The sequence below is a fragment of the Vulpes lagopus genome, chromosome 2, assembly GCF_018345385.1.
Source record: "Vulpes lagopus strain Blue_001 chromosome 2, ASM1834538v1, whole genome shotgun sequence".
Taxonomy (NCBI): Eukaryota; Metazoa; Chordata; class Mammalia; order Carnivora; family Canidae; genus Vulpes; species Vulpes lagopus.
Window position 1 is genome coordinate 173,294,172 of NC_054825.1, and position 14,022 is coordinate 173,308,193.

Sequence of the window (14,022 nt, forward strand, 5' to 3'; positions counted from 1 at the left end):
CTGAGGGAAGCCAGGCTTGGGAGAGGGGCCCATGCTGGGGACAGATATATGGGGGTCTTCAGCAGAGAAAAAAAGAGAAGCCTGAGGGCAGCTGGAGAGGTGCTGCCTCAGAAGGTGAGTGGAGGAGCAGGAAGGGGGTCAGTTCCTAGCCCTGGGGGCATCAGCCACAGCGTTTAGGAGTTCCCAAAGATCTGATGTTTCATCCGGAGGACTGGGGAGGAGTGAAGTGCACTCCAGGGGTTCCAGAGTTGAAGCCAGAATATCCCAGAATAAAGTCCTTTGAAGTCTTACATTTTATACTCTAAATTCTTGCCAATTTTGCATTCACTTTCATCAGTCTATCCATGTGAGTTCTCATATAAAGATTTTCAAGTACTTACCAGTGACACCCATTAACCTACCCTTGTGCACCCACCCAACAGTGAAAATGAAGCTCTGGATTCAGCCTGTGGCTTTGGGTCCCCCCGGCCGGTCTCCTGGTGTATTGGGTGTCTGTCACCCAAGTATTCAAGGCTCTTCATACGCCCCCCCCCACAGTGACCAGACACTCTCACCCTTCCCACAGGCAGCCGAGCCTCCCACCCCGACCTTATTTTCGGTCGTGTGCCCCTGGCCACCTTCCCCAGTATAGACAGATGGATCTTTCTAAAGTCCAAACCTGACCCTGTCCCTCCACCATGGCTCCCCAGTGCCTCTGGAATAGAGTCCCAACTCGTGAGCCGACAGCTCAGCAGCTGGCATCCAGCAACTTCTTGAGCCCACCCCTCACTCACCCCCTCCTTCCTCTCTGTGCTCCAGCTACACAGAACTGCGGTCAGCTCTTCAAGGGTACGATCCTCTCTTCCTTTCTTGTGTTTGGCACACAATGTTCTCTGTCCTTGGAAGACTCTTCCTCTGGCTCTTTCTGTACATCCCTGAAGTATGCAGGGCACAGTGCAAAATGAACACGTGGAGTCCTTTGTTCAAAAATTATTAAGAATTTCACGATGGCGACAGCAGGGCATTCAACCAAGCGCAGGGCCTTTCTTAATGTGAGGTGCTGTGCGACTGTACAGGTCACACTGCCATGAAGCTGGCCCTGCATTCAGGAAATCACGGACTCACCCCACCTCCCAAGCCAGGCTCTGTAAGGAGCCCAGTCTGGGCTCCCAGAATCCCTTGCACATAGACAGCCCCTTATCAGTCTTGCCTGTGCTTCCCTTATCCCAGCCATCTCCACTTTGGGGTGTCATTGTTTGGTGAGCATGTATTTCCTCCACTGGACTGGAGCTCTGTGAACGTGGGGTCTGGGGCTGGGTTGGTCACCGATGTGTTCCCAGCGTCGCTCTGTACAAGTCAGGGGAACGCCACGCACTGACACCCGTCCTTGCTTTTGGGAAGCGTGAAAGGGCACAGGCACCAGGGAGGAATCAGAGGCAGAGGCCATGTTCGGGTTCAACCCAGAAGAGAAGCAACCCTTTCCGGAGGACCCCTTTATCAGACTCTCCCACATATGTGCCCACGGAAACGAGCTGTGAAGCCTTGGCATTAGCTGAGGCCTTGTAAGGAAGGGATCACAGACACCGAGACACTCAGGCCCCGGGGCAGATTAGCCACACCCAGACACATAGGTGGGATGTGGCAACGTGCAGACAGGGGAGCATCCTGGTATCAGGACTATGGTTACTTCGAGAAAACGCTCCAGTAGCCTGGAACTTTGGTTCCAGAAAACCTGGTCTCAAAAATGTGCAAAGGCATTCTCAAAGCCACACAGGGGAGGGACCGTGGAAGGAGCAGTAGCGTTCCCGGGGCTCAGGAAATTGGTGGACTCCGTTGGGCAGGGCCGGATTTTAACTTTAAATTCTAGATACATGTGATCATATGTCCATAGGAGTATGGTTCCTGCATGGGGGTGAGGGATGATCCAGGCGCCCTGTTGGGGAGGCCAAGGGGGCCACGCTAGAGGAACTAGCCTGCCCGCATGTATCCCCTCCCACACTCCTTGTTTCCACACATATAATTAGCGTGTCCCCCTTCCAGGCCTGCATTTCCTGTGTCCACATTCCCCCCAATCAGCCGCAGTCTCTGCCTTGCAGAACCAACATCCACTATCTGCCCGTACTTGAACCTGGAAAAAGTTCTTACAGAGACGGTTGTTTCCTCATCTAATGGATGGATCCTTGGATATCAGACACCAGGGGCGTCCCACAGCTCTTCTTTCCAGTCTCTGCAATCTTGCCTGAGAGCCAGATCATTGGATGTGGTCCACCCTGTCCTCCTCTGTATAGGGGACAGAGGCCTCTGGTGAGGTAGTCTCAAATCTCTCTCCAGCCCATCCACTTCAGGTCCCAACCTCATTTGGGGTCAGTGTTTTGCTTGGACCATTGCAGTAGCCCCTTCCCTGGTCTCCCTTCCTCACTTTCGTCCCCCACGTGCAAACAGACCAACCCGACCACTGGAGCTTCCTGAAGAGGAGGGAGCACTATTCTCCTCACTGTTCAGAACCTCCAGTGGCTTCTCATGCCACTTATAATAAAATCCCAGCAGCCCACAGGGTCGTGTATCATCTGCCCCCTTTCCAGCCTCAACACTGCATCCTTCCCTCACCCCATCTCAGCACCCCTCTTCTAGCCCTTTCACTCACCATGCATCTCCCAGTCCCTAAACTTCTACACATTGTTCCATTTGCACGGGATGCCCTTTCCACCTCCCCTCCCCCCAGTGCAGTTAACTCCAACCTGAGCATCCTTTACAGCTCAGCTGAGATGTCACTTCCTCCAGGAAGCCTCTCTCAACGCCAGTTCCCGGGTCAGGTCTCCTGGTTATAGGGTCTCCCAGTTCCATGTATCTCTCCTACATGCTCCATCCCCACAACAGCCTTCGCCACAGATGCTTTATACTGGCTTGTGTGATTATTCAACATTTGTCTCCCCACCAAATGGTGAGATGTGTGAGGCCAGGACCTGTGCCTGTATTTGCTCAGTATTGAATTCCCAGCATGCTGCACAAATAGGCACACAATAAATTGTTCAAATTGAAAAATAAGGGTTAAGGAATGGTGCGCTCTGTCTCCGCCTTGTGGCAGCAATTGGCATTTTGAAATTGGCACCAGATCTCCAATCTTCCCACTCCCTAGGGCGCCTATCCTTTTGCCAAGACGCCTCCCTCACCCTGATGGCTTCACCTGACCTCAGCCACCAAGGGTAACAAACAAGAAGGACCTCATTATGCTTGTGGAGGACTCTGGAGTCAGGCCAGGTCCCTGGGACTCAGATTGTTCCTATAGCTGGTGGAAGATCATTTTCAAAGCCTACAACCCACCAAGAAAACTGTTGCAGAATCTCGGATGTTATCCCATGAGGACAAGGTCATGTGCACCAGGTCTTGAGAATGGCCAGTCTAGTCTTGGGCCCTCTTCACCATGCCCCTCACACCAGCATCACTCCAGAGAACCCTCACAGGACTTAAGCCCATCTCCCCCATCCCCATCTTCTCTGTCCCTGGACCCACCGCCAGAGGAGGCCTAGGGTCAGAGAACACTATTCTTCTTACTGCCTATCCCATTCCTGGATCTCCAGTGAGCCCCAGTGTTACCAAGGCCCAGAGTTTGGTCTTCCAAACCTCCAGGTCTGGTGTCTGAGGGGGATCTAAGGCGGTCCAAGACAGAGTGAGGACCAGCCTTGTAGAGATGTAGTGCTGATTGGTCCAGATTAACCAAAACCAGGCCTAGACCCACAGAATCACAGGGTCTATGCTCCCTACTTACACTTTCTTAGCTCCTACTCTCAAATTGGCTGAATCTGGCACCTACCCAACCAATCCCCTAACACCACTCTCACTGAGGAGGTCACCATGGCCTGATACATTAAACACAATAGTCACTTGGGTTTGACCTGACTGGTTTGCTTCACTCTGTCCCTCCATCTGCTGTTCCTATTTAGTCTGTCAGGTTTTTCTTTGCCTGTCCCTTAAACATGGAAAGTCCCAGAAGCTGTCTCATCACCCCATTGGCCTCATTCCCCATCTCTGCTGATAATAGCCTTCTTTTCTTCATAGACCAGGGTCCTGAGGCCTGCCTCCTGGCTACCACCTCCTGGACATCCTCTGCCCACCACCATTCACCAAGTCCCCCATTGCCCTCAGCATCTTCCCTAACCTGTATCTCCTTCCTGGTCCTGCATCAGATGGTTCCACAGTCCCCACCCCTGGCCAGAGCCCTGGGCCTCACTCTGGATACCTTCCTCCCCCACAGCCCTTCAGCTCCATAACTCATCCATTCAGCTTCCTCTCTCACCTACCCCCTACTCACCTCTCTCACCTTTCCCCAAGCCGTGGCCCGGTCCTGCCTTGTCCTTGTCCTTACCTACCTTGGCTTCCCTCAGGCTCCTAGCTTCAGTTTTCCCCTCTGGTCCATCCTCTTCACGATAGCTAGAGAGATCTTCCTAAAGCCCATTCCTGGCCCTCCCCTGCATAGAACCCTCCATGGCTCCCCAGTACTATCATCAGGCCAGAGTCTGAGCTCCTCAGCCTGGAGCTCCTGGACCCTGCTTGCCCCTCCTGCCTTACCTCTACCACCGGACCCCCAGCGTCTGGCATTTACTAAGTTCTTGCTTGTGCTGGGTCCTCTGCCTGGAACAGCTTTCCCTTTGCTCTTTGCCCAATTATTTCCTTCTGATGTCATGCTCAGATCTCATCCTTCCTCCAGGAAGCCTCCCTGACCACACCCTAGGCTGAGTCAGGCACCTTTCCTGGGCTTCCACAACCTCCGAGGCTTCCCTCATCACCACATCTCCGATCAAAATGAACTTTCACTGTCTGAGCAGGGCTTGGGGCCATCTGAGTCACCCAGCACAGGGCACACCCAGAAGGCACGCTCTTGGCATTCTGTTGACTGAATGGATGACCATCCTCAGCCTCATCCCAGGAACTTCAGACAGAACAGAGTGGGGGTCTCTCCCCAGAGGAGGCCTTCCCAACTCCAGACCCCTGCACGATCCCTCCCCAGCCCCCACAGACAGAGACAAGGGCAAGGGCCCAGGCCCAAGCTTAGAAAAATAGGACTTTCTTGTTGTGCCCCGGTGCCCCCGACACCCTCCCCATCAGAGTTTTAAAAACCGTGAGCGATTTGGTGAGTCTGAGGCCAGGTCCCACGGGGCACCTGGGTCCTCCCACCCCTGGGGCCAGAAGGGCCGTGGAGGTGGGCCCGAGGCTAGGGTCCCGTGGGTTCGTGGCTGGGCCTCCAGGGCTCACAGTCCAGCTGGACCACGGTGTGGGCCCTGGGCCCAGCGGGCTCAGGGGCGGGCGGCGCCGGCGTGGGGCCCAGGGCGCCGTTGGTCTGCGAACAAACGCTGCTGACAGGTGCAGGTGCCTTGGCCTTGCCTGGGGGCTGGCCGCCGTGCACCTTGTAGCGCATGAGCAGCACGAAGATGAAGACCAGTACCGAGGCCACGATGACTCCGCCAAGGGCGATGATCATGGTGCCGCCCAGGAAGGGTGCGTGCGGGGCCCCGCAGGGCCGCAGCGCCGGCTCGGTGGAGAAGCGGGCACAGCCCACGGGCCGCGTGGCCGTCAGCCCGGTGGCGCCGTCCTCGTACACCGCTAGCACGCACAGATCGTAGGTGCGGCCCGACGCCAGGTCCGACAACAAGAAGGAGCGGCTGTCGGCGGGAATCATCCTGCGGGGACAGGCAGGCGGCGGTCAGGTCTCCGGCTGCCCAGGCCGCACCCTGCCCTCTGCCCCCACCTCCCCGCCCCCTCGCTGGTTGGCAGGTTTCCCCCCAGCCCGCCCTTCGCCCCTGAGCTCCTGCCCACCGCTGCCCCAAATTCCCTGGTCAGCCTCTTGCGAGAACCGATAACCCATGGGCCGGTCGTCTTAGCATCCCGGCGCCTGCCACTCAATCCCCCGGTGCCCAGTGCCCAGGTTCCCTCCAGGGCCGCTGCCCACCGCATCTCTGCCGCCAGTTTCACCGCAGCCTCTCTGCCCCACTTCCCTGAGGTGCAACTTTCCCTCCAATACCACCTCCAGGTCTCCCGCTAGGCCCCTGCCCACCTTCCCCAGTTCCCAGGCCCGCCTCTCCTTCAGTTGGGGCCTGATTTCCCTTTTCCAGCTGCCCCCTTATCCTCAAGTGTACAGCTAGCATTCCCTCCCCGGACCGCCTGAACCCCCACACGGCTGCTGCCTGCCTTCCTTCTCCCCTGCCAGTGAATGTCCCCCCAGCCCCATCACCTTATTATCGCTACTGTATCTACAGCCAGTGAGCCCTCAGCTGATTCTGCTCTCATGAAACTGATGCTCCTCAGCCATCACAGCTGATTTTTCTCCCTGTTGCCTTATTTCTTCCAGCTCTGATTCCCGATTCCTTTTTTTTTTTTTTATCTCTGTTGCCTGGTTTTTATTTATCCTTACCTTTCCCATTTCCTTTTATCCCTAGCACCCATTCCACTTTATTTTCTCTTGCAGCAGAGCACCCTGCTGGAGATTTAACTTGTTTTATAATCTATCTTATTCCTAAACTGCTTTAATGAGGGAGTTACAGGGAACTCTGTGACTGTCTCTGAGAGGGTGGCTACCTAGGAGAGCATTTGTCTCATCCCCTGCCAGGTAATGTGGGCAGGCTTTGTGGGATTTTCAGGTGTGGGCCCTCCATGGAGCCTACTCCCCCTCCAGGGAGCACTGCCATCTGAAAAAGGCAACAGAATAAGCTTGCTAGATTTCCAGGACTGAAAAAGGAAATCAACTGATAATCTCTTAAGGTGTGGGCCCCTCAAGAAGGAAAGGGGACCCAGGTACTGGATTTATAGGGTGTACAGCCCAGGTGTTGGGAGGCCCAGTCCTCTGCAGCCAGGCCTCGGGGACTGCACCCCCGGCCTCGCCTGGCAGTGACAAGAGCAAACAATCCACAGCCATCCATGCAAGGTTAGACTTGGGTGAGAAATGTCAGCAGCATCTGGGTCAGAGCCACCACTACTGACCACATGTGGCCAGACACAGCAGATGTTCCACATGCTCTCCAGCTCGGGGGCAGAAGAAGTATTGACCAGCTCTCAGAGTGTATAAGCCCCAGATTTTCTTCTATTGTTTGCAACAATTAAATAGAGAAGGGAATCACTAACAGTGGGTGGGCAAATTCAATGTTCCTAGGTATAATTTGACTTAGAATATCAAAAATTGAGACGTCACCATATTAGAACTCTAAACATGTGGAGCAGTTTACAAACTCGAAGCCTGATCTCTGTTCAGCTTCCTCCCTCATTTTCCTTCCAACCTCTGGTCTGAATTCCTTTGCAGCACGGCCCCCTCATTTCATTTTCCCCATGAACTCTCTACCTTCCCGTTTGATCTCCTTTCCTTCCCGCAACTTAGCTTACATCTAGTCCTAGCCTCTGGAAACACCTGGTTCCTCTTTACCTTTATATTCAGTTTGCCTCCAACCTGGCTCCCCCTCCCCCTGATTAGCTTTTTACTCTTCTGGACTGATTACTTTTTTATATCTGCTACTATTTACTTGTGCTGCCTTATTTCTTTTTATCACTACTGCCAGATTTCTTTTACTTTTGCTGTCTGATTTCCTTTGTACCTTTCCGCTTCCTTTCTCAGCTGTGTTGCAGCCTGGGGTGTCAACAAGATGTATCTTCAACCCTCCCTCCAACTCAGTCTGCCACCCATGCTGCCCGCTGCCTGGACCCTGCACCTGTAGACGAGGATGTCGTCGGCTGAGCTGTTGTACTGGATCTGGTACATGCGGATGCCTGGGATAGGCCGCTGATCCGGCCACTGGACAAGAGCAGCGGTGGCCCCGTGCTCAGTCACCTGGACACCACGGTCGGGAGGGGGCCCAGTGTCAGCTGCCTTGGAGGAGGCGGAGGCGGAGGCTGAGGCGGCAGAGGGCGGGGTGAGGGCATCAGGATCCCCGTCCCGCGGGGGGTCACAACTGGTGCTGTTGGCTAGCTGGGGAGGTGGGGGGGGACCCACAGTCAACTCAACAGCAGCGGTGGCCTCGCCAGCAGCATTGGCCGCAATGCAAGTGAAAATGCCACCATCGCCCGGCTCGGTGACCAGCAGCTCCAGCGTCCCGTTAGGGAAGGCACGAGCACGGCTCGAATTGCCCACCAGCCGGCCCTGGGGTGACACCCAGCGCACGCGGGGCTCGGGGTCCCCCACGGCCCGGCAGCGCAGGGCAGCTGGCCGGCCCGCAGGCACCGCCAGCGGCGGCGAGCGGTGAGTCACCACAGGGGGCTCGCACACGAACTCCTCCTCACCCACAGCCCAGAAGTAGCGGCCACCCAGAGCCGGCGGGGAGGCGCAGGCCTCCAGGTCGTCCTCCCGGGCCAGCCGCCGCAGCCACACCAGCTCGCAGTTGCAGTGGAGGGGGTTCCCGCCAAAGGCCAGCACCAGCGCCGAGGCGGGGGAGCCGCGGGGCCTGGCCAGCAGCGGCAGGCGGGAGAAGAGCGGGTCGGGCGGGATGGTGGTCAGGCGATTGGAGGTCATGTCCAGCCGTGCCAACTTGTGCAGGCGGGAAAAGGCGCCGGCCGGCACGGAGGCCAGCAGGTTGTGGTCGAGGCCCAACGTGTTGACGTTGCCCAGGCGGCCCAAGGCCTCCCAGGGCAGCTGCTCCAGGTTGTTGTAGGACAGGTCGAGATCCTCGAGCGTCTCGGCGCAGTCGTCCAGGGCACCGGCCGCCAGGGCCGCCAGCTGGTTGTTGCTCAGGATGAGGTGGCGCAAGTTGACCAGGCCGCGCAGCTGACCCTCGCCCAGCGAGGTCAGCCGGTTTCCATCGAGGTGCAGGGCGCGCAGGGCGCGCAGGTCAGCAAAGGCGCCGGCTGCCACGTGGCGGATGGTGTTTCGCGACAGGCTCAGATGCAGCAGGCCGGTCATGTTGGCCAGGTCGCGGCGGCGCACGGCCGCGATGAAGTTGTCCGCCAGGCGCAGCTCGGCTGCCCGGCGGTCCAGCGACGGGGGCACGAACAGAAGGCCGGCCCCCGGGCACAGCACACTTAGGGGCAGCGACTGCGTCTGGCAGCGGCAGCGGCGGGGACACGGGCTGGCTGTGGCTGGCTGGGACGGGGACGAGGCAGGGGCCAGCGGCAGCAGGCACAGGAGCAGTGGGAGGACGGCCATTGCGGGCGGGGGCGGCCTACAGGGAAGAAGGGAGGCATTAGGGCAGGCGGAGGCCAGAAGAGGGGTGCCACAGGGCATGAGGGTGGCTCAAGGCCAGGAGGGAAGGTCACGGTGGCCTGAGAGCAAAACAGTTGAGTCAAAGATGGTCAGGCAGAGGAGTGGGAGTGGTCAGAAGGATCAAAAAGCAGAGGAGATGGTCAAAGACTCAGAGGGAGGTGTCGTGGAGGGACAGAGGGAGCAGAAATGAACAAAGACAGTCAGAGGAAAGGAGGTAATTAGAGATGGTCAGAGACAGAGGACCTGGGAGGGTTGATCAGTGGGCAGAAGGGAAGCCAGAGGGCTTTAAACGTGGTCAAAGACACGGTGAAAGACGGCCAGAGAGAAGAGGCGGTCAGTGTGGTGGGAATGATTAGAAGTCGTCAAACATGACCAGAGAAGGGAGGTGGTCAGAGGTGGTCCAGAAGATGAGAGGTGGACAGAGGAGGGGACATGGTCAGGGATGGTCAGATCCAAGAGAGAGATGGTCAGAGATGGTCAAAAGCCAGAGAGGTAGTCAGATAGAGGAGGAAAGGACGGACATGTCAGAAACAGTTGGAGATGAGGACAGCTGTTAGGATGGTGGGTGCCAGGAGAGGTGATCAGAGGGAGGAAAGGCAGCCAGAGATACTGGAAATGATTAGAGAACTCCAGGGCTCAAGAGAGACAGAGAAGAGAGGTGGTCAGTAAGGGTCAGAGATGGTCGCATGGTCGTAGACTGGCAGTTAGGATAGGCAGAGGGAGGGGGCCGAGAGCAATGGGGAAAGATGGTCAGAGGCAGGCCAGGGCTGAGAGAGTCAGGGGTGGGCAAGGGCAAGAGGCCTAGTGGAAGATGATCAGAGACAGGTAGGGCGGACAGAGATGCCAAAGGTGGTCACTGAGTGAAGCAGCAGACAGAGGTGGCCTGGGAGAGAGGTGGTGGATGGCAGTGGCAAAGGTGATCAGAGCCAGGAGTGGTGAACAGAGATGGTCAGTGACAGAGATGGTCAGTGAGAGCGGTGGCCCGGAGAGGCGTCTGGAGACGGTCAGATGAGATAGGTGGTGGGAAGAAACTGGGGAACAGAGTGAGAGATCAGAGACCTGGAGGTGCCATCAACTGGGGAAGAGGAGGTCAGAGAGGGGCAGTGCTGGTCAAATAAATGTCCAGAGAGTACGTAAAGCACAGCAGGAGCTGGAGGCAAACCCTTGGAGGAGGGGGGCGGGATATCTGTGTCCTGGGCAAACCCCACGGGTGCCCAGGGGGACCTCGTCCTCACTTACCTCCACCCCCAGCCCCAAAGTTCCTCCCAAGTCCCTCCCCACCATGGGGGTCCCCCAATAGCCTTACCTGAGCTGGAAGCCGCCCCAGGGAGCAGAGTCCTCAAGCTCCAAGGGGTCAGGGGTCAGGGCTCTGGAGGGGGGGCCTGGTCATGCCTTCTCTGTCCCCAAGGCCTCTGTAGAGGGTCTGTGTTGTGTCTCAGCCCAGATCTGTGGCCATGGAGTCTCTAGACCTTATTACTTGGGGTCCTAGATCTCTAAATACAGGGCCTCTAGGGTCCAATTCTAGAGACCCAGGCTCCAGTTTGGGTTGATCAGAGCCAGTGTCTCCTAGCTCTGGGCTTGGGATACTAAACAGCCAAATGGAGAGCTGAGGGTCTGAGTCTCAAGCCCAGTCCTGGGGTCCGATACTGGGGTGCTGGGTTCAGATATTGGGGTTCCGAGTCAAGATTTGGAGGTCTCTAGCTCTCAATTTCAGCATTCGGGTCTGCAGCAAGGACTTCAGGCTCAAACCCAGGTTTAGGCCCCTTGGAATGCCAGGGTTCAGATCTTGGAATTTGAGGCCTAAATCTCAGGGTTCAGGTCCCAATTAGTGGGTTCCAGTTACAGATATGGGAATCTGGTCCCAGATTTCAAGGTCCCAGGCACAGCATTCAGAGTTCAGTTCCAGATTTGGGGTTTTAGATGCGAAATCTTGAGGTTCAGGCTCCAAATCTGGGGGTCCATATTCCAAGTCTTGGGGTTCCCGAGACTGATGTTGAGATTCCAGCCCCAGACACTAGGTGTTCGGGCTCCAGGTCTTGGGGGTCCCAGCCCCAGATCAGGGTCTCAGGCTCAGGTTTCCAGATCTCTGGATCCAATCTCAGGGTGCAGGCCCCCGATGTCGGGGTGCGGGCCCAGGGTCTGGGGCGGCGTGGTCCCGGCTTGCTTCCTGGGCTGCGGCGGGGGACTGGCGGGAGGGAGGGGGGCGGATGCGGTTGGGGGGGGTGGCAAGGCAGCCCCGGGGGCCGGGGTGGGGCGAGGCCTGGGCGAGGACAGACGGACAGGCTGGGACACGCGGGGTGGAGGCACCGCAGCGCAGGTGGGGGCGCAGGGGGGAGGGGCCACGCTCAGAGACCCCTCCCCCGCCGGGGCCGGGGCGGGGGCCGGGCGGGGGCCGGGCAGGCGGGCCGGGTCCGGGCGCTCCCGCGGCCTCCTCGCCGGGAACCCAGGGCCTCGCGCGCGCCCGCGCTTAAAGGCGCAGGCCCCGCGCGTGCCCGCGCTTAAAGGTGTAGGCACCCCCCCTCAAAGGCGCGCGTCGGGCCCCACCTCTTTTGGAGCGGCCCTGGCGTTGCTTGGGAGAGAGAAAAAAAATCCTTGGATACAGAGAGACACAGAGACTGAGACGAGGAGACACTCACATTGAGAGAGAGACAAAAAATGGGCAGGGTTAGATGGAGAGACAAGAGTAGAATGAGAGACGCAGAGAGAAAGACACGTATTCAAGGAGAGATGGAAATACACAGAGACGGTGGGAAACCCAGAGAGAGACAAGGACAAGACAGAGACAAAGACAGAGACATAGAGAAAGTCAAGGAGACAGAGACACGGGTGGGCTGGGGGCTGGGGGTGGCAGAGACTGAACAGGGGCAACTCATCTGTGAGGCTGGGTATGTGTATTTGTGTGTGTGTTCAGTTCTTTGCATGTGGCTTTCCATCCCAGAGCCTCTGGCCCCCAAGCCTGTCACCTGCTCCTCTGTCTCAGCACCACCTCCCTGGGATGTCCTTCCCTAGGTGGAGCTTCCTTACTTGGACCCCGCGCAGCAACAGGCCTGATCTTTCAGTCCAGAGAGGAGACTCTGCTCCTTCCCAAGCCTCCTTGCCCTGGCTGCAAGGGAAAACTTGGCTCCCAGAACCTGTGCCCTCTGGAATTACAGCTAGACCTCAAGATGCACTGGATGGATATCCCATGGGGGTTGGAAAAGATAGGAAATGGGACAGAGGCAGGGGGCTGGACAGATTGACCCAGAGGCCCTACAGAGGACTCAGACAGAACTGTACTAACACAGGACTCATCAGGAGTGGGGCCTGCCTGTCCTAACCATTGTGAGAGGGTAGTGGAGGGGAGGGTGGAGGGTTCCACATGTCTCCCGGCACATGGTACTGAAGGAAGAAGGATGTGGGTGGTGGTCTACAAGCCTTCCCTGGGAACTTGGTTATAGCAACATGGGGAACCCGATAACTTTGGGACCCCCTGGTCTGAAGGGAACACACAGTCTTGCTCTTTGGTCATGGCTCTAACCCTGGGGGAAACAATGTTCACATACCATCCCCAGGGACACCACCCTCCTTCTGAGTAGAGGAGCAAAGCAACCTTGTTGGGTGTAGGAACATACATGCACATCACCCTGGCATCCCTAGCTCTGCTGAAGGTTTCAGAACAGACTTTTGGCTCCCTCCACTCATGTGTATTGAAAAATTGCAGCTAAAATTAACTCAGCTCTAGGGCACGCCTTTCCAGATCATTAGCAAAGTTCATCAGTGCTTCTGGCCCAGCATAGTGGATAGTGGTTACTCAGACACTCAGAAAAAGGCTGCAGAAGGCTCAGAGATACTACAGAAGTGGTGGAGGTGGGGAGATAGAAATACCTAGAGACAGTCCAAGAGCAAATTGGGATTAGAATTCAGTGGAACTGGTTGATTTGGGGGTGACTCCAGGAAATGGGCAAGGGATTGGGGGAGAATGAGGCAAGGGAGGAAAAAGTTAACAGATGGTTCAGGTGAAGAGCAGATTACCCCCCTGGGCAACAGGGGCTCAGTTCAGCTGGGGAACATTAAGGAACCTTGTAGAACACATCAGAATTATGGTTCCTCCCCTTCCTCCCCCGCCCTGCAAAATTTCTCACCCCTGCAGCCACATTTATACACTAGCTCTTATCCCTTTGGGTGATGGCTGTCTCTTTGGTGGGAGGGGGTGGTACTGGGAGCTATCTGAGATCTGAGGCAGAAGAGCAGAGAGGAATGCCTCCCATGAACTAAATCTGCTGTCCTCACACTTTATGGAATCACCTTGACTATAGATCTCCAGGCCCCAGTCCCAGAGTTTCTGGTTCAGTACTTCTAGGTGAGATCCAAACATTTGCATTTCTAATAAGTTCCCAAGTGATGCTAATGCTGCTGGTCCAGGGATCACACTTTGAGAACCACTGGGCTAAACCAAGGACATCTGCAACTTGCATGGAACTGTCCACTATAGCTGTGCCAAAAGCAGCTGAGGGGGTTTGGCATTCTAAGTGCGTGCCAGAGAAACCAACATATTTAGAGACATAAAGAGGGGTTCCGAAACAGAGAAGGGCAAAGATGCTAGTTCAACATTTGCTGTAGATCTCTGGCCATGGTTGTGTGCTAAATGACACTGCAGCAGAAGTGTGACCAAGGCAGTGTCAGGTCCTGCTTTCACTTAGCTCAAATTTCAAAAGCAAAACAGATACAGCTCAGAGTGATCAGGGCTGGGCTGGGAGAAGCTTGGGCTAGACAGCCTGGGACTGTCATGACACAGGCCCAGGCCACAGTGGCCACGGAGTGATAAGGGACATGCAGGGCAAAGTAATTAAGGGTTTTGATGGCAAAGCACAGGCCAGAGTGGTCAGGGC

At 56.5% G+C, this 14,022-nt stretch overlaps 1 protein-coding gene across 1 annotated transcript; it reads right to left on the minus strand.

The window, feature by feature from the left end:
* Positions 1-956: 956 nt before the first annotated feature.
* Positions 957-11,617, minus strand: LRFN3 (leucine rich repeat and fibronectin type III domain containing 3). Its single transcript, XM_041730023.1, has 3 exons — positions 10,461-11,617; positions 7,671-9,113; positions 957-5,654 (listed from the first exon to the last, which is right to left on the minus strand). The coding sequence occupies exons 2-3, from the start codon at positions 9,095-9,097 to the stop codon at positions 5,189-5,191; spliced, it is 1,893 nt and encodes a 630-aa protein (XP_041585957.1). The 5' UTR covers positions 9,098-9,113; positions 10,461-11,617; the 3' UTR covers positions 957-5,188.
* Between the last annotated feature and the right edge of the window lie 2,405 nt (positions 11,618-14,022).

Coding starts and splice junctions, on each gene's coding strand:
- LRFN3 (XM_041730023.1), bottom strand. CDS start 9,097: ATGGCCGTCCTCCCACTGCTCCTGTGCCTGCTGCCGCTGGCCCCTGCC. Junction 5,655..7,670: donor GACGACATCCTCGTCTACAG/GTGCAGGGTCCA, acceptor CTGTCCCCGCAG/GATGATTCCCGCCGACAGCC.